Below are 19,748 nucleotides of genomic sequence, written 5' to 3'. Positions count from 1 at the left end.
GAGGCCCTCCATTCTTTTGCCTCTTACCACTTACAGGAAAGAATTTTGAGTATACCACTTTGCATATACCCCAAACATTTAACTATTTAAAGAGATACCTCCCTTCCTCACGAGAGAGAGGCAGTCAGGACTTGAATATGTGCCTGTGTGGGGCACTCAGGGGAGAGTCTGGAGAGTTCCCCCACACCCTAGCTTAAGGACTGACCAGTGCACCTGATACTTAGATTACAAAGGTTTATTTAGAAAATGGTTTGGTTGTTTTGGCTGTCATTGTTTTTGGCAAACAAACACTCTCAGTAATCAGAGATTGTCTGCACCCTCTCCTCCCCGAGACAGACGCTTTTTAGGGCATAGGAAGTCAGTCCTTGCTCACAAGGAACACTGAGTGTTTGGGGGTGGGGTGGGGTCCTTTCTTGCTGCAATTGTCTGCCCTCTAAAACCCTAACTTCACAGCCACACGCCACAGAAGCTCTCTCAGGAGCTGGATCCACAACCTAGCCACAGCCACTCGCTGAGATGGGAAGGCAAAGGGGTGTCCCTTTCTCCTCCCCACTCCCGAGGCCCAGTTGTCTCTCGCCCAGCTCCCGCTGGCCACATTCCACAAAGGGCTCTGAATTCCAGGCCACTCCTGGAACTCTGGAGTGGCCACCCCTGATTGGTCCCTCTGCCTGCCCGAGTTCGGAGCTGTCTGGGAAGTCAGTGCCAGGCGGCCTGAGGGTCACTGCCTGAAGCCCCTTCTCCTCCTGCGAAAGAGAATGTGCTTGAAAGAGCGCCTGAAGTCCTGATTGAAGACCGTGTAGATGACCGGGTTGAGCGAACTGTTGCAATAGCCGATCCAGAAGAAAAACTTAAAGAGCGGTTCAGGCAACTGGCAGGCCTCGCGGCAGATACCATACAGGCTGTAGCTGAAGAAGAAAGGGAACCAGCAAAGTACGAACACGCCCATGACCACCGCCAACACGAAGGTGAAGCGCTTCTCGCGCGCCTGGGCCACCTTGCGGCGACACACGCTGCTGCGCGCCCGGCGCCGGCGCGACAGAAAGAACTCGACGGAGCGCGAGCTTGCCCGCGACAAGCGCCCGCCGGGACCCGGGGACCGAGAAGCCGCCCGAGCGCCCTGCTCGGCCGCCAGCCCCGGTCCCGGTCCGTCTGCACTGCCTATGTCCCCCTCGGCGCCCTCTCTCCGCCGTCCTCCTCTGCGCAGCGCTCCCCGGCGCCTCCGCCTCTCTGCCGCGCTGCTCTCATCTGGCTCCACATCGGGGCGCGGGGGCGCGCAATGCCCGTTCTCCCCCGCCGCCTTGCCCAGCCCATTCTCTGTGGTCGGGGATGCGCCGTCGGGGCCGGCGGGGGGACGTTTCTCGCTGAGCGTACGCGTGCGCAGCTTGGCCACGCGGTAGATGCGTGCATAGACCAGGCCCATGATGAGGCAGGGCGCGAAGAAGGAGCCTATGCAGGAGGACAAGATGTACCAAGTCTCATCGTTGAGGCCGCACTGCGGGTAGGCGGCGCCGTCGGGCCGGCGGTAGAACGAGACGAGAGGCGGGAAGGAGATGACAGCCGAGATGAGCCACACAGCCACGATGGTGGCCTTGACACGGCGCGGCGTGCGCTTCAGATTGTACTCTACCGCCTGCGTCACCGACCAGTAGCGGTCCAGGCTTATGGCACATAAGTGAACGATGGACGAGGTGCAGAAGAGCACGTCCAGTGCCAGGTACACACCACACCACACTTGCCCGAAGTACCAGTAGGCCATGAGCTCATTGGCCAGCGAAAAGGGCATGACCAGTGTGGCCACCAGGATGTCAGCTGAGGCCAGAGACACCAGGAAGAGGTTCTGCGGGGCGCGCAGCGCTCGGCTAGTCAGCACAGCGATCACCACGAGCACGTTGCCCACCACGGTGAAAACGATAAGGAAACCCACCACGGCTGCCAGCCCCGCCACGGCACCTGCGGAGTACTGGCCCGGTGGCGGCCCCCAGTCAGTCCCCGAGACGTTGGCACCCCCGCCGCTACCCCAGTCACCCGCGTCGCTCCCGTTGGGGCCCTCAGCCGCCGCCACCGCCAGCGCCGCGGCCAGCGCCGGGGACGCCATGGTCCTCCCGCGAGCTACGCGGTCCTGCCAGGAGCCGGGGCGCAGTCGCGGCAGCTCGGGCGCCCCCCAGCCAGGGTCGGCGTCCGCATCGCCGCCTGCTCCTCCGGCGTGCCTGCTGGGGCCGCGAAGCCCCGCAGCCGGCCCTCGGCCGTGGTGGCCCGGCGGGCGGGCGGCGCGCTGGAGAGCGTGGCTGCCGGGCTCCCCGCAGCTGCCGCGCGCGTAAGTGCAGAGCTGGAGGTGCCCGGAGAGCGCAGCGACGCGGCGGTGGGGGGAAGGGGGGTAGGTCCCAGGTCCTCGCGCGGCCCCGCCCTCGGCCTGGGCTCAGTGGGAGCGCCGGGGCCGCCAGCCCACGGAGATGCGGTGTCCGAGCTGGCGCACGCTAGCGGCTCCACGGTCCAGGTAACCGACTGGGCTGCAGGCTGCAGGCGGCAGGCGGCAGCACGGACGATCTGCTTCCCATCCTCCTGGCTGGGGCTAGGCGAACCAGGGCGCGGGCTGCCGCTCTTCCGGGCCCCCGCGCCCAACCTCCGACTGCAACTTTACTTTGCGGGCTGGGCGCCTACACCCGCTGTCCTCTTGCTGTTCTGGGTGCGGGCGCCCCCCGTGGTCCGCGTTCGGCCGTGCGGGCGCCGCCTCGCCCTCCCCGCTCGCCGGTGCAGCGTCTTCGCAGCCGCCGCGGTGCGCTTGGCGCAAGTGCCGCCGCCCGGGCTCGGCTTCCAACTTGAGTCCAGTTGCGCAGCGGGGAGGGCGCAACGGGGCGGGGCGGGGCGCCCCGCAGGCCCGAGCCACCGGCCCGGGGGAGCGGGCCCGCAGCCGGAGCCCGCGGCCGCCTGGGCGAACCTGCCGGCGGCGCCGGGGAGGAGCCCGAGGCGGCGGCGCAGGGCGCGCACTCGGCGAGGGCGCCCCCTCCAGGGCTGACTGCAGCTTGCGGGGCCGGGCTGAGCGCGGGCTGGCCTGAGCGGTGAGTTCTAGAAGCCTGCTCTTTCTAAGACCGTAGCCTCCACCTCAGTCGGTTAAGGTTACAAACGATGGAGCGCGCGGGCGTGCACACCCGCTTGCAACAAGGGTCTGGCTCGGGGTCCGCGGCCTGATTGGTGGGCGAGCCTGTAGCAGCGTGGCAGAGAACGCGGCACTGCCTGTGTGCATCGTTCCTGTGGAGCTTGGGGTCCCTGCTCCCCTGCTGAGCCACCTCCTCAGTCGGCCTCAGTTCCCTCCTCTGCGCACCTCCCAGCGCTGCGGGATCGTGAATCATAACCGCGGTGCCAGTGGAGGCCCGGATCAGGCTCCCAAGCTCTATACCAATGTTGGCAAAGTTTAATCTTTATGCTGTGCGACCCTGCTTTTCAAAGCTGGAGGGGACACTCAAGATCAATGCCTTTGACAAACCCCAGACTGACCTGCCATAAGCTGGGCGATTTTGCGGGAGTGGGTTCAAGGGAGAGTGAGCAAATGTTGGGGAGATCTGGTGTGTCCATATCACAGAGGTCCTGTCACCTGTGACCTGAGTTGAGTGCTAGACACTGATCTCTAGCCCCAGGCAGCCCCAGGTCTATGGAGACAGAGCTCTAGGGAGGAGGTGGACAAGGAAATAAACTGGAGTTCTTAGACTTAACATTTCCGTCCTAGGACTGAAGGGGGACCATTCTCCCCATCAAGGCTGGCCAGGACCTCTTCCTACACAGTCAGATGGATGGGAAAGGGAGGGGAGCTGCCAACACACTAGCAGAGGGGCTCTGGTGCCCAGAAAGTCATCTCGAGGACCTTGGAGCAATGACCTATGGTGCCTGGACTTGTGCCTGCCCTGGTGGCTGCTTCCTCCCTGAGCTCAATAGGGGAGCTTTTGTCTCTGGTCTGCAGTCCTCGAAGACAGTGCAGCTTCCTGGGGAGCCCTGCAGCTCCAGGGGACCCACAGGGCCTTCCCTCAGGGCAGGGGTGCCCAACTAGGATTAGGAAGAAGTCAAACAGTTCAGAACAGGGGCCTGTCTGTCGTGAGTCCTGTGCCCATGCAGGGGGTGGTTCCTGATGCCCATCCCGGGCACTTTCTCACTCAGGAGTAACTAAGTGCCCTGTGCTGTCGTCTGTGGATGTGACCTGGGAGGAAGAGCCACCATGGTTATTAAAAAGGTCCTTCTCATCCTGAGGCCCTAACAGGGGCCACTGATCAGAAGAACTTCAGCTGTTTGTGCGGAAGCCTCCATACCTCCACCCCATCAGCAGCACACTTGAGTGAGAGGAGGCCTGGCCTGTGTCTGCTCATGTCTGGCTAGGAAAGCTTCTGGGAGGAGGCGACAGCCCGTATCACCTTGGCAGTATTATAGGAAGAGGCCGTGTGGTCCATGCTCCCTAGGGACTGAGGTAGTCCCTAGTGTGTGGCTGCTGCCCAGGACAGAGAACTCCTTAGGAATGTGGGTGCTCCTTCTGATGGGATGCTTCCTAGGTGAAAATGCTCCCTGGAGTGACTGACTTGGTCCTGGAGATGGGGGGGGGGGGCAGGCAAAGGAAGATGAGGAGGAGAAGGGCAAGTGGGCACTGGTCAGATACAAGTGTTGGAGAGATGGCTTCTCCCCCTGCAGCCAGCACTGTGGACCTCCCCGGATCAGAGAGGAGCCCTCTTGTGAGAAACGGTGGGGACAACAGGTAGTCGTCTATCCCAGGCCCTGACTGTGCACAACCTCATGCTTACAAGTGGTGGCTGTCTAGATACAAGACATACAGAGGCAAAGGGATCTGCCTTGGGAACGGCGTGCGGGGTCAGCTGGGCATCTGGAAGGCTTGCCAGTGAGTGACCTGGGCTCTTGGGGATGGTAGCTGCAAGCTGTGGGAACGCTGGCCGCACCTCCACTCGGGCCAGCAGCCAGAGGTAAGGGCTCTTAGCCCTTGGGTAGGCAACCCTGGGCTGCATTTGGGGCAGGTGTTGAGGCCTGTGGGACAGAAGGAACTTCTAAAGAGGCTGTACAAGCCCCTTTGCCCAGAGACAGCCAAGTAGGCCCGACAGTCTCCTTCTGGTTGTTCTGTGGCAGGCAAGCTGTGTGCGCCCCCCCAAAGACCGTGTTCAGGAGCGGCTGGTGGCAGGCCACACTGGCCACAGTGAGTGTGTCTGTACCACTATGTGGAGGTATGCTGGGAAGGTCCTGGTGCATTTCAGAAGGAAAGCCAGATGAAGCAAAGCATCCTGGGTATTCAGAGACACACGGATGTGTGATGCCTAGAAGGGTGGGGTTGGTCCAGCCAGGGCCACATAGTGCCTGGGCGTTGGGTCCTGGGCCTTCAGTTCCATGCCAAGCCTCTGCAGAGGGATTTGGCTGTCTGTCTCTGATGAACCCTGGGTGCAGTGAATAGGCTGCAGATCAGCCTGGCAGGTGCTGATGGGAGCTGGTCTCCTTGGATTACTCTGCTGCTCTCATAGGTATACATGAACACATACATACACAACTCCCACATGGATTCATGCACACCCATGTTCATGTACACACACCCACATAAGTATATTTATTCAAGTATGCACACATATACCCATTGCCTATAGACATGGATGTCCATGAAGATGCACTTGCATTTACATGTGTGTATACATGTGCACCTGTTCATACATACATGCATGCTTACACACCACTTGCATGTGCATATCCATACATTTACACCATGTGTGTACACACATACCTTTATATGCTTTACAGAATACCTGTGTATTTACTCCCACACACGTGTATCTCTGCACCTGTAAGTACCAGTCAAAGGCATGTATGCACACACATATGTGCATGTTTACCCACATGAGTATGCACATATTCATACACAATGCATGCACACAGCCACACATAAGCATGCATGCACACAAATATGTCGATGCACATATGTTGTGTGTGCAACCGTTCACACCTTGATTCTGAGTGGAGTCATCAGATGTGAATTTAAGCTCCTGATTATGGCTTTCTTTGCTGCTTGGCAGCTGAGTGACCCGCCCCCCAATCCCAGGCCTCAGTTTCCCTGTCTAGAATGAACGCATTGCACTGCTGCCGCTAAGATCCGTGCTGGCATTCAGATACTCCCTCTCCCTGAGGGAGAGTCTCCGCTGACCTGCCCTTCTTTGTCTTTGGTTGGTGCCTGTGGGCACTGAGGAGAGCCAGGGTCGGGGAGAGACCTCGCTTCACTTAGCTCCGACTGGTGACAGAGTCATGGAAACAGCTGGGTCTCTTGTCTCAAGAGCGAGAGGACGTGTTTTTCTTTGGAGTGGAACTGGGGATTTTTTTCCCTCTATGTTTATGTGCAGTTTCAGTTTTAAAGATGAGCCAGGGGAAGCTGGAGTTTGCTTCCCTCTCTGCCTCTCCCTGAAGAATTCCAGAGACCAATCTGTCTTGTCAGAACGTGGCAGGGATCCGGCAGCCGGGCCAGCTCCTGGCGCCCCAGCCTGCAGACTGAATCCATTGCATATTGATCATTGATTTGGCAAGTAGAGTTCCAACAGAGCTGGCGCAGCCCTCTTGAGGAAGAAGTGCTTGCGGGACTGGCTGGGATTGGCATGGGGTGTAATGGAAAACAGAGGGTCAGCATCTCTCTCTCTCTCTCTCTCTCTCTCTCTCTCTCTCTCTCTCTCTCTCTCTCTCTCTCTCTGCGTACCCACTGTGTGTCTTGGCACTGGTCGGCTGGGGTTTGAGCTCTGGCCTGCTTCTGCATCCCTGGCTGCTTGCAGCCTCGCTGCCTCCAGCTTGCCATTCTGGCAGCCTGGACCCCTATATCAGTGTTGAGAGTTGCAGATGTTCCCACTGCTGCCCCAGTGGCCTGAGCTGGTGTTTGAGGGCCTCAGCCCCCAGTCTCCACATCTGTTAAGTCCCTCACTGGGTCTGCAGACACAACCTAGCATTGTCTGTGTGCAGCCCTGCAGGTACACAAATGACCAGATCAAGGGTTCTTGTTCCCCGATCCCGCTCCTCCAGCCTTGGCCTTTAGAAACTGCTGACACAGAGCCTGGAGCCTGGACTGTGTGGCCAATTGGCTTCAGAACATGACCTCAAGAAACCACCTTTCTTTCATTGGCTCCTCTCCAGGCTGCCCAGAAGGTCTGTTAACCCCTGGCCCAAGGCCTGCAGGTGGGAGGCTGTAGGGTCCAAGCCGGCTGGTAAGACCTCCTTGTCAGTGAAAAATGGAGAGGAAGGCCTGCTGCTACCTTTCCTGGTTGGTCACGCGTATGAGGATGCAATGCCAAGAGACGCAGCAGCTGTCTGTCCTGTGACCAAGAGAAGATGAGGACAAGGATGAACATCACAGAAGAAACAGTCTATGCCCCCCCCCCCAATGCCACTCTTTTGGAGCTGCCCTGAAGCCACCCTTGGCCAGGCTTCCTGCTGTTGAGGCACAAACTAAATAAGCTCTTCCCACTGTACACCCAAAGCTGCCCGTGGTCAAGTCCCCAGGACCTGTGACTCTGTAGCACGGCGTGTCTAACATACCTTTTATGTCTGGGTGAGTCAAGGATCTTGCGACACAGAGTGTCTTGGAGTATGCCTGTGGGTCCCCTGTGAACACAGGTGTCTTCGAGCGAAGGAAAGGAGCAGGCAAGTCATGGGAGGTTGGGTGTGGTATTGTATTCCCCCAAATGTTGTGCATGCTAATAAACTTATCTGGGGTCAGAGACAGAACAGCCACAATATTAAACATAAAGGATAGACAATGGTAGCACACGCCTTTAATCCTAGCATTCCAGAGGCAGAAATCCATGTGTTCAAGGATACAGACAGGCATGGTGACTCATCACGCCTTTAATCCCAGAAAACAAGCCTTTAATCCCAGGGAGTGGTGGTAGAAAGCAGAAAGGTATATAAGGCATGAGGACCAGAAACTAGAAGCATTTGGCTGGTTAAGCTTTCAGGCTTCTAGCAGCAGTTCAGCTGAGAGTCATTCTGGATGAGGACTCAGAGGCCTCCAGGCTGAGGAAACAAGACCAGCTGAGGATCCGGTGAGGTGAGGTAGCTGTGGCTTGTTCTGTCTCTCTGATCTACCAGCATGGACCCCAATAACTGGCCTCAGGTTTGATTTTATTAATAAGAACTTTTAAGATTCATGCTACAGTTGGGTGACAGAAACAAGCCAGGGCTGACAGAGGAGGACGGGCCAAAAGGGATGGACTGAAACAGCCATGAGAAGTGGGAGAGCCCGGGAAACAGATTCTCCAACACAGCCTCCAGGAGGAGCCAGTCCTGCGGACACAGTTCAGGCTTCTGACATCTAAAACTGTAGGGAAAACAGTGTGAAGGTATGTGCATATGTGTACACATATGTGTGTATACATATACACATGCATGTATGCATATTTGTGTGTGCATATGCACTTGTATGTGGATACATGTATGTACAGGCATGAATGCATCAATATACATATGTGTGCATGCATGTGCTCTTGTACACATGTGTGTACTCGTGTGGTTAGAATCCATTACATTGGATACTCTGCGGCAGCAGCGGGAAATGAAGAGATGCAGTAGGCAGAACAGGAACTTATCCACTGTCCATTCTGGACACAGAGATTGAGCTCTGGTTCTGCCTTGACTGCTGGGCCATCTGCCCTCGTGAGCTCTTTCTTTGTGTCATCCAGACTGTTTAAGAGCTTGACTTCGGTAATTTTTTAAAAAATTAATAAAAAGAACTAATATTTACAATTCCTGACACTTTTCATACTCTTAATAAACCATAGTTGATATTTATCACTGTCACCATCACTACCACTGTTACCACCACATCACTACCCTCACCATCACCACCACCACCTCCACCACCACCACCATTACCATCACCACCACCACCACCATCACCACCACCTCCACCACCACCATTACCATCACCACCACCACCACCACCACCACCACCACCTCCACCACCACTACCACTACCACCACCACCATCACCACCACCACCACCACCATCACCACCACCTCCACCACCACCACCCCCCTCACCACCACCACCACCACCACCACCACCACCACCACCACCACCATTACCTTCACCACCACCATCACCATCATCATCATCATCATCATCATCATCATCATCACTATTTCACTGAGTCTGGTCCTGGATGATGTTGGCTCTCCTTATCAGTGTTCCTCAGGGTTCCTTGGTCTCTACCTGCTTGCAGGTGACACGAAACTCTGGGAACTGCCCACTTGGGAGTCTCAGGATAGCCCTGCTAATTTTCAACACTGAGCACAATTTCTATGCTTCAAGTCTCTTACATGTGGTTACAGGAGCCCAAGAGGTAGCTCAGCTGGGACTAGAGGGGCTGTCTAAGGAGAGGACCCCAGTTCTGGCCACCTTAGCTGAACAAGATCTTGGCGGCCCTCCCATGCATTCTGCGTGTTGCCCCTCAGCACAGCCAGGCTGCCAGAGGCCTGGCCCCACAGGATGCACCCATGAGGTGGAACCCCTTGATCCCCCTCCCACCTGCCCGGTTTATCTCCTTGGGACTGTGCAGACATCTGACAGGCAAGGGGAAACCTCTGGTTCACATTCACATCACTGTTCCCCAAGAGTTAGAGGCTGTTCATGTCCCCTCTTTGCGGATATGTGGATGGTTAGTTTAAATGGGTGCAACTCAGAATCACCCAGAAAGAATGTCTTAGTAAGGAGCTATCCAGGTCTGTTTGACCCATGGGCATATCCTTGGGGCATTATCTTGGTTGTTAATTGATGTAGGAAGACCCAGCCCACTGTGAGTGGCACCATTTCCTAGGCGGTGGGTCTTGAACAATATGAGAGGAGAAAGCTAGCTGAGAGCGAGCAAGCAAAGGTAAATTTATTCTCTCTCTGCTGCAGGTGTGATGTGATTAGCAGCTTGAGCCCCTGCCTTGACCTACTGCGGTGATGGACTGTAATTTAGGATTGTAAGCCAGTCAACTCTCCCTCTTCTGTGTTGCTTTTGGCCAGGGTGTTTTATCACAGCCACAGAAATGAAAGCGGGGCAAAGTATTCGGAGGCAGATGTACTTCCCTGGTTACAGAGAAGCACTGAGGTGGCAGGGGTCTCGGCTGCTGCCCCCCAAATGAGCACTAGCAGATACCGCCATGGTGCCTCCCCACTTCCACAGAGACTACTGTGGGGACCCTCGTTTGGTGCCAAGGACTTCTGTCTTCAGATTGACCTCCCCACGTCTCTCATTGTTGGGAGCTGCTGCTTTCCTGTGCTCCCTTTAGGATGGCTGCCCTGGCACTGCATCGCCCTCTGCGTGGCACCAATGCAGCAAGGACATGAAAGGATCCCACACCGAGAGTGAGCGTTCATTCCTAGCGAAGACACCCAAGGCCCAGAGAGCACTGAGCCCAACCTCACCCATGCCTCCTCCCATTTGCTGCCACCAAGAATGTGCAGAGGTCCAGGGGGGCTGCAGAGTGGTCTGGACCCCCAGCCCCAGCGGTGGCACAGGTGACTGAAGACAAGGAGGTCACCTAAGTCTAACGTCCATTTGGCACATGAGTTGGACACAAGAGTGGTGAGTGCTGTGTGTGCAACACAATGTAGGATCACTGTAGCTCTCGGCCCACCCTCATCACGCGGAACGCTGATGCCTTGCCTCTCGGCTGCCGCCCCCACCCCCAAGCCTGTTCCCAGCAGGCATGTTCATTAGGCTGAAGTGATTCCCTGACAGTGTATGAGACTGGCCGTGTCTGTGGCAGACAAGAGCTGCAGAGCTAGAGGAGCGCAGAGAGGCTCTTGTTTGGTTTGGCTGTGGGTTTTTTAAAAGTGGAAAATGCCAGAGTTCTTAACGTGTTCAGAAAAACAAGCTGAGAAGGCTCATGTTCGCTCTGACCCTGGAAGCTGCCTCTGGTGTTTTGCTAATGTGTGGAGCCTCCAGCCACTGCCCCACCTGGCCTGACCATCCACGGGAGGGTGGGGGGGTGGGGGGGCTATCTCACTGGTCTGTCCACCTCACAGAGACCACCCAGGGGCCTCTGGCCCTGGAAAGCTCAGCAAAATTGACTGTTTCTTCTCATGTTTTCCCTTCCCAGAAACCTCAGGAAAAAAGCATGGCCCATGTGTGCGCAAACTTCTACTGGAGATGTGTCCTAGGCAGGAAGGAGACTGGGCTCCGGTTTAGAGCCAAGCATTGGATGTAGTTGGAAATAAATTTAGCTGATTTACTTGAGTAAGAATCCCTAACTCTTCAACAAGACAGAAGCTTCTTTTTCTCCTGTGCACCAAAGTCTGCACAGGGCTGGCACAAGGACCTCAGCCCTGCAGGGCAGCACAACAGCAGCCTCACGTGGACACCTTAGGTAGCCACCCCAGCTCTGATTATGGCCTCGTGTCCATGTTCCCAAAGGGAGGCAGGAAGCCACAGTCCTCGGTCCACAGAGCGACTTCACCTAGAAGTTGCCCATTGCCTTGACCCTAACATCCTATTGGTCAGAACTTAGTCATGTAGCCACAGCTACTGCAAGGAAAGCTGGGAAGTAGATCTTTTCATGGCAGCTATAGTCCAAGATATAGTGTTCTGTCACTCCAAAGCAAAGCATTTTAGTGTCTTTGGCACTTGGGGCTAGAAACCCATTTTTGGATCGGGGTTGTTTGGCCTACAGGTTATTAAATGGCTTCTTGACCAAAACATGGGTGTGTCCCATGAGAAGGGACCAGCTTCCTCTGAGCAAATCTTGCCACTTTAGCTAGGGGGGAGAGAGAGAGAGAGAGAGAGAGAGAGAGAGAGAGAGAGAGAGAGAGAGAGAGAGAGAGAGAGAGAGAACCAGATATCCTCACATCCTTGCATGTGTTTTGGAAAGCAGGGTCTTTTCAGATGTGATCAAGTTGAAGGTCACATTGGATCAAGGTGACCCTCATTCCATGTGACTAGTGTCCTTACTAGGTAAGGAGGGAGACACAGGCAAGGGGCCACAAGGGGAAAGGGGATGTGGAATGATCGACCACAGCCCAGGAATATCTGGTCACTGAGAGCCTGGAGAGTCCAAAGGGGCTCCTAGAGCCTACAGGGAGTGAGACCCTGCATACACCTTGGCTTCAGACTTCTGGCGACTATGGGGGACTTTCTGTGCTCAAGTGCACACACACACGGCCCAGCCGTCTCTGGTGGACATAGCCTTTCCCTTGATGACCAGAACCAGTGTTCCAGGAGTGCTGTGCTGTGTGGCAGGCACGGAGGACCCAGAAGTAGCAGTACACAGGGCATTCCCCTGAAGCCGGCAGACATGGAGCAGTGACAGCCAAAGCCTGCAGAGCCCCAGAGCTTCTGCTTAGAAAAGGGCCAGAGTTGCAGGGAAGCCTAGAACAGAGCAGGGTCACTGTCGGGTGCTGACGACAGAAAGTACCACCAGGTTTGGACCCAGACTGGTCAACAATGGACATCTCCCTTGTCCCCACCCAAGCCCAGAACCCCAGATCTTACCAGACTGGAGATTCTGTGACCTTTGCTCCTTTGCCATGTCCTGAGAGACTGTTGATTCGGCTGACAAATGAGTAGGCTGGTTCTAATGTCTCCTAAGGCCCTCTGGGCTTGGGAAGTGCTAACTAGCAAGTCTTTAGATGAGCTTGAATTATGTGGCATTGTTATGCAGGAACACAGCCTCACAAAGGTACCTTGGGGAGGGAACAACGGCTGAAACAGACATGTCAGCTGCTGGGATTATACTTAGAGAAACTATTTAAAAACCAAAGCCCTTCTCAACCGCCATGCCCTGAGAGTAGTGTTTGACTTGAACGAAGGGTTTGTATCGACGGGACATGTTATAGTTCAATTTCTAGCAAAGAACGTAATTAGATGTCTCATGCTAGATATTGTTTCAATTACAGCAGGGAAAAAAATGCATAGCTCCCGCCAATGCCTCATTCTTGTTACCCAGGAGGCTCTCTGTGTCAGGCCAGCCCATACTCACAGAAGTCTGGGTAGTCATGGAGTTCGGTCAGCCCTGCCCTCCTGGAAAGTGACTGGGTACCAGGGACCCTTTGGTGTAGAGGGGACCTCTAAGTTGAGTGTTGAATATTTCCTGTGTCCTAACAGTGTGGGTGCAAGGACAGTTGGTGTCCAGAAAAGGGCAACATTTCCAGGGTCCCACCTGGAAATGGGGAACAGATGGACCCCATTGTATTCTGGAGAGCTATGCATCATCTCACCCTGGCTTGCCAGAGAGGCCTGGCCACTGGAGCTGTGCTGAGTTCAGTGCAGACTTTCCCAGATGGCTTTGCACCCTGCCATCCACTAGTGGATGCCTAGTAGACGTCCACTAGGCATCCAGGACTCCCCTGCAGTAGGCCTTGGTGCCCACGCTACCCCATCCCTCTTGGCCTTGGTTTGTGTCCTAATAGATTCCTAACTGTGTGGCTCTGTCCTCATACCCTGTCCCCCCCACCCCTACAACTCTGAGCCCACCACCCTTCCCACCATCATTTCCACAGCCTACTTCCTCCCACTCTCAGACTAGCAAGCCATAGAAAGCCCTTCTCTACCTCCTGGTGGAGCTGGCTGCCTCCTGGCTCTTCAGAATGCCTGAGAGTTGGCAAGACCCCGCCATGGGGGGCAGGGGCATTAGTTTCGCACCCTGATGCCTCTGTATGTATGGAAACGGTAGAGCCCGGCTCCCACTCAAGAGTCCAGCTCACATACTTGACGGTGGGAATCCAGCTCTGGTCTTTGTCCAGTTGGGCTATGTCTGTGTGAAGGTGGATGTGACAGAGGGACTGAGTCCTGGTCACCTGCACCCCATACTCACGGCCACCCACAGTTTCAGTTCAATTCTGTGATAGTTTCATCTATCACAGAATTCAGTGATAGATGCTATCAGAGAGTGTCCTCAGCCAGGAAGTCTTTATAAATGACTGGCCAGTGCACAGACATTGGCAATGAGACTATGAAACATTGGGGTACACGCAGGAAGACAGGCCCTCTGGAGATCACGGGGGGAGATCGCCACCTCTGCGGACCTCACTGCAGCCTTCCCATTCACAGCCCAGCCATGACTAATCCCAGGCGGTCAGCTGCCCACAGGGTCCACCCAACTGTGTTGAGCTCTGGGTCAAGCACAGGCTGTATCCAGTCCTGAAAGAGCCACAGACATATCAGGAGTCCAGGGATGCCACTGATGTCACTGTCAAGTGGCAACCCTAGACCATGCGGTCACAGAGCAGTCTGTGAGCAGCCTGACACACCTTGCTCCTTGTCCTCCATCACCTCTGACCGTGATAAGCCCTCAGGTGAGGCTGGGAAGGTGGCAGGCACGATCATTTTACTGCTCCCCGGCCATGATGGTAGCCTTGTGGATCAGGCCCAGTAGCTGGAATTGCTGAGAGCCGCTCACCCTGTAGACCCCTGACTCCCTGTTATGATGGCTCATGGTAGCTGTCCCTGAGCATCACAGGCCTGAGGCACTTGCTGGGGTCAAGTGGGGGCTGGGCAGAGGCAGAGGCATCTAGGCTGAGAGCAGGGGTCCATCAAGGAGAAAGGTCACATAAAAGGGTCATGGCACATTGTGAAGCCTTTAAGTCATGCTGGCAGGTATGACATGCAGAGCACATGTGTCTCTGAAGGGCACTGGTGACGGAAGGGAGGCAAGGCAGACATGTCTAACACAATGTAGTCAGCAGATCCAAAAGGTGGGTGGCCTTGGGGATAGGTTTCGTACAGCCACCTCATGGGGAAAGAGCTGCCTTCCGTCTGTCCACTCAGCATCTGTCCAGGATCCAGGTATTCTGCCTCTGATGCTTCCCCATAGGCCCCAGCACCGCTCTAGCTTTGGAGAGCCTGCGCCCTTGTCTCATTAAGCCATTAGGAGGGGTATCCATGGAAACCACATACTTGGGCACTCCACACAGATGAATATTTATTCAATTAACGAGCCCGGGGTGCCAAGAGGCCTTGGCTCCTGCGTGCCTGACGTGGGGGATTAGGGGTGTGTTTGCAGCTGCTTGTAAGGCCCACTCTAGGCTAGATCTTTGTCTCTATGGTCTAACGAGTCTTCCAACCATCCCTGAGATAGGCCCCACTGTCCTGTGGAGTGGTAGGCCTGAGAGCTGGGTGCACTGGAGTGGAATATGAATCCTGAAGGTGTGTCAGGGCAGAACCTTCCACACACTGGACTGCTGGGGCCTCCAGCAGGCGACTTGAGCCATCTCCCTAAGGCTTCCTCAGGCCTGACCAGAACTGGTATACAGTAGGTGTTCAAGCAGTGCTGGATCTAGTTGGAAAGAAGGAATGCGTGGTCTTCTTGGGTAGCCCTTTCCAGCCACATGGGACCAAGACCATACGGCCATCCCCTCCTTGTCTGTCCTCTGGTGCTTCTTCCAGGAGCTGTATGAACTCACCTACCAGATCACATGTGCGATGGTGTGTGTTGTTATGTATAGTGGCACCTCTCAAGGGTTCCTGGTCAGTATCTTGGAGCTGACGACATAGGCTCCACCATCAGTAACTGGAACACTCCTGAGAAACCATGAAATAGTCAGCCTAGTGGAGGACTGAGCTCTGTACCTGGGGACTGCTGCTCCCCTGGAGCTGTTCAGATGCTGCAACAGGTAGTTCTGCCTACTGGTTTGCATTTGGGTGTGTGTACTTACGTGTGGATACATGTGCATACATGTGTGTGCCTGTGTGTACACATGCATGAATGTGTGTGCATGCATGTATGTGCATGCATGCGTGTGTGTTCATGGGTGTGTTGATGTATATACATATGCATGTGTGTGTGTGTGTGTGTGTGTCTGGGATGACTTTCAACAGACTGCAGCAAGGCAGTAGCTGGCTATAAAGACCTGACTTGGAGTAGGGCATCTATGCATGGTCTCACACCGGGTCAGCATGCTTTTCCTGATGGTCAAGCAATGGCCACATTTCCCACTGAACCCCATTTCTAGGGATGAAAGACTCTCTACACACTCCAGCACTGGTCACAGTTTTAGAAGAACATTGTCCTTTTGACTCTATCCATCTCCTAAGGTGTGGTACTGAAGGTTTTTAAGAGCAAGGTCTTGAGTAGATAGCAATCTTTGAGAGTGACCTGGGGTTCCCTACAACAGGATTTGGGGGTTCCTTGAACACCTGGCTTTGCTTCAGCTTCCTCACCTGTGAATGGACGTGATGATGCCCACGGTCAGATCTTGCGGTTAGCCACAAAAATCACCAAGTAGATGTGGCACTACACCAGCACCTACAGGAGGGTTGTGGGTTCTCCGTGTTTCCTCAGGCATGTTACTGGACAGGCAGAGCCCCTTGGGAGACTCTCCGACCCATCTCTAGCTGGCTGGGGTCCTGAGAATGGTCTTTGAGCCCTCCCCCTGCTTCATTTTCCCCAAGAAGCCAGCCAGACCCGCATTGTCTCCAGACCCAGTCAGTTCTCCCTCCATTGTCATGGAGTTGGGACAAAAGTGATTCCTTAGGGAGGTGTCACAAAGCCTCCTTTCTGTGCGCCCTCAGGATGAAACAGCAGAGACACGGGCCCTCTCCCTCCCTCAAGGAGCCAAGAGACTGTGAGCACAGGACAGTTCAAAGCCTCTGAGACCACAGTGACTCTCTGGAGACACAAATCAGGTCATGAAGAGCACGACGGGGTGACTGAGGGGGGCAGGGGATGAGGGGGGCACACGTGCTTCTCACTCTGCATTGGTTTCACTTTGGTTGCTGTGATAAAATAACCAGACACAAGCAACTTCAGGGAGAAAGACTTTATTTTGGTTCGCCATCAGAGAGCATAAGTCAGTGAAGGCAGGGAAGGTACGACAGGTGAGGGCAAGCGGGCCCATCACATTGCCTTGTCAGTCAGAAGCCGAGAGACAACTGGAAGTATGGCGAGGCTATGAAACCTCAAAGTCCGCCCTCAGTGACATACTTCCTCTCTCGGGGCTCTGGTTCCTACAGGTTCCATAACTTTCCCAAACGGCACCCCTAGCTGGGGACCAAGGGAGAACATTTCACACCCAAGTCATAACACCGTCCTTTCACTCAACTCTGGACAGGAGCTGACAGGTACCCAGTCGCTCCTGCAAAAGGCTGGAGCCCCTGTGGTGCCAACCACTGCATCCAGAAACGGTGATCCAGCTCTTCCCATGGTAGCCAGTTCCCCTATTTTCTCATTTATAACATGGGATGAAAATACTGACACCCCCCCCCCAGGAGTCAGCATCTCTCTTGGGCATCTTGGGGCCTCTGTGCCCCAGCCTCTTCCCCTAGACCAGACCCTAAGACCATGGAAAAGCTATATTAACTGAGTGAATCAATGCCAAGCTCCACAGCACAGTGGAAATCTGAATGACCCAGATGCTGAGGTGTGAATGTGACAGCTGGTTAGAGAGGTGTGACCCTGTCACATACCTCAGGCACTGGCCCACAGAGGGCAGTGAGCCTTTCCCCGTGGCTGTGAGAGGTCAGGACTGGAAGAGGATCTGACACCCAGGGCCTGTCTGGAGATTTCGGAGTCAACAGACCTGCTGACTCTCCTCTCCTGCCTCGGGCTTTGAGTAAGGCCAGTGGTTGGCTTCCAAGAAGACAAAGGAATGGAAGAATCAGGTGGGATGGGAGCCAGCTGGGCTCACATCGTCCACCCCTCCTGCTCCCCAGAAGCCCAAGATGTGCACACCTGGTTGCAGAGCTAGTCTTGAAACCAGACCCAGAAGCCGGCACCTCACCTGCAAGAGTCAGACCTACAATTTGAGGCATGACTGGGCCATGAGTCATTAGACTTCAGAGGAAGCCAGTGTCCGGGACCAAACGTCATCCTCTCCCCAAAGAACAGACCCACACCCAAGAAGCCATCTTAGCTAGGCGGTAAAACACCACAACCAAAGCAACTCGGGGAAGAAAGGGTTTATTTCAGTTTACAGCTCCCAGGCCACACTCCATCACTGAGGAAAGTCAGAGCAGGAACTAGAGGCAGGAGCTGATGCGGAGGCCATGGAGGAGGGGCGCTGCTGCCTGGCTTGCTCCTCTTGGCTTGCTCAGCCTGCTTTCTTATCGAACCCAGGACCCCCAGCCCAGGGATGTCCCCATTCCCCATGGGCTGGGCCTTTCCACATCGACCATCAATCAAGAAATTGCTCCACAGGCTTGCCTTTGGCATAATCTAGTAGGGGCATTTTTCAGTTGAAGTTTCTTCTTTCCACATGACTCTAGCTGGTCTTGAAGACCCTCTGCCTCGAACAGCACCCTCTCTGTTTCCTGCAAATCCATGGAACCGGCCTTGAGGACCTGCTGTGGAGCCTTCAGATGCTCTCAGGATGAGCACAGCCTTCCAGCTACACCCATAGAGCCAGACGAAGTGGGGGGAGCAAATGGGCAAATGAGGGTTCTACATCTCACCCCCCACTTAAACAGTGGGGTGGCTCAGCAACCCTCTCCTCGAGGTGTTATGGGGGTCTGGGCACTACTCAACCTAGAACCCCGAGCCCGGGCCACCTCGCCTGCTCTCACAGTTCTATCTAACCCCTGTCAGCTGCTGTTTCTCTGCAGGCCAGGATAGTAACCAGCACACTATTGGTCCTCGCAGATGGATTGCTCAGTAAATACCCTAGAACAGAGCCTGTCAGTTACTTCTGTAAATAAAATTTTACCAGAACACAGCTGCACATGTTGGTTGCTTGCAACCTTGTCCCCGGCTCCCTCTCAGAGACTAGCCTGGAGCTGACAGGCTGCAGCAGACACCACAGCCAGCCGGACCGATTTTCTGTTGCCCAAGTATTGGCTGAGGCTGTACATTGCAGGGTTCCTCAATAGGAAAGGGGAGGTAGGGGCTCGCTGCTCACCAATATCATGTGATATTAAATCACATCTGCACCTCAGTTTTCTGCCTATTCAAACTTGGGGCAAGTCTCTAAGTTTCCTTTGGGATTCAAACCCATAGTAGCTGTGTGTTCAGGACTGAATTCTACCTGTCACGATGTCCTTTCTCGCACCCATCAGGCTCTAGCTGACATTCCGAAAGTGAGTGCTACAAGAGCTGGGAGAAGCCTGGAGCCCACTGCACACCACTGGTGGGAAAGCCAGAGGGAACAGGCCTGTGGGAAACAGCACAGGGGTTCTCAGAGCGTTTAAAGCAGGGTGCAGACATCTTAGCCAGCAGAGAAATGCAAACCCAAACTGGTTTGTGATTCTATCCCACCCCAGTCAGAGTGGCCATCATCAAGGGAGCAGAATATAAATGCTGGTGAGGATGTAAGGGAAGAGGAGCCTTCGTTCACTGCTGGTGGGGGTGTAAACTTGTGCAGCCACAATGGGAACCAGTGTGGAGATTCCTCATAAAGTGAAAAACAGAATTACCATGTGACCCAACTCTGCCACTCCTGGGCATCTGCCTAAAGGCCTCCAAGTCCACATATCACAGAGAGGCTCATGCATCCACGTCTATTGCTGCTTTAGCCAGCAAATGGAAGTAGCCTGGTTGTCTACAAGCAGAAGATGGACAATGAAAATATGGTGCTTATGCATGCTGGCATCTTATACATCCATAAAGAAATCATGACATTTGCAGGAAAATGGATGCAACTGAAGATGATTGTGTTAAATAAAACAAGCCTGACTCAGAAAGACAAATAACACTCCCATTCTCTCATACGTGAACTCTAGATGTGTATATGCATGTGCATTTGTGTGTGTGTACGTGTGCATGTGTGCATGTGTGTGTGTGTGTGTGTGTGTGTGTGTGTGTGTGTGTGTGTAGGTTGGAAAAGTAGA

General features: G+C 54.7%; 1 protein-coding gene across 1 annotated transcript; it reads right to left on the bottom strand.

Moving 5' to 3' along the window:
* Nucleotides 1-220: 220 nt before the first annotated feature.
* Adra2c (adrenoceptor alpha 2C) lies at nt 221-3,435 on the bottom strand. Its single transcript, XM_028882287.2, has one exon. The coding sequence runs from the start codon at nt 2,093-2,095 to the stop codon at nt 719-721; it is 1,377 nt and encodes a 458-aa protein (XP_028738120.1). The 5' UTR covers nt 2,096-3,435; the 3' UTR covers nt 221-718.
* Nucleotides 3,436-19,748: the final 16,313 nt, after the last annotated feature.

This window comes from Peromyscus leucopus, chromosome 10 (genome assembly GCF_004664715.2).
Source record: "Peromyscus leucopus breed LL Stock chromosome 10, UCI_PerLeu_2.1, whole genome shotgun sequence".
NCBI lineage: Eukaryota > Metazoa > Chordata > Mammalia > Rodentia > Cricetidae > Peromyscus > Peromyscus leucopus.
Note: the sequence above shows the minus strand (reverse complement) of the source record. Positions and strands in the feature narration are given on the sequence as shown.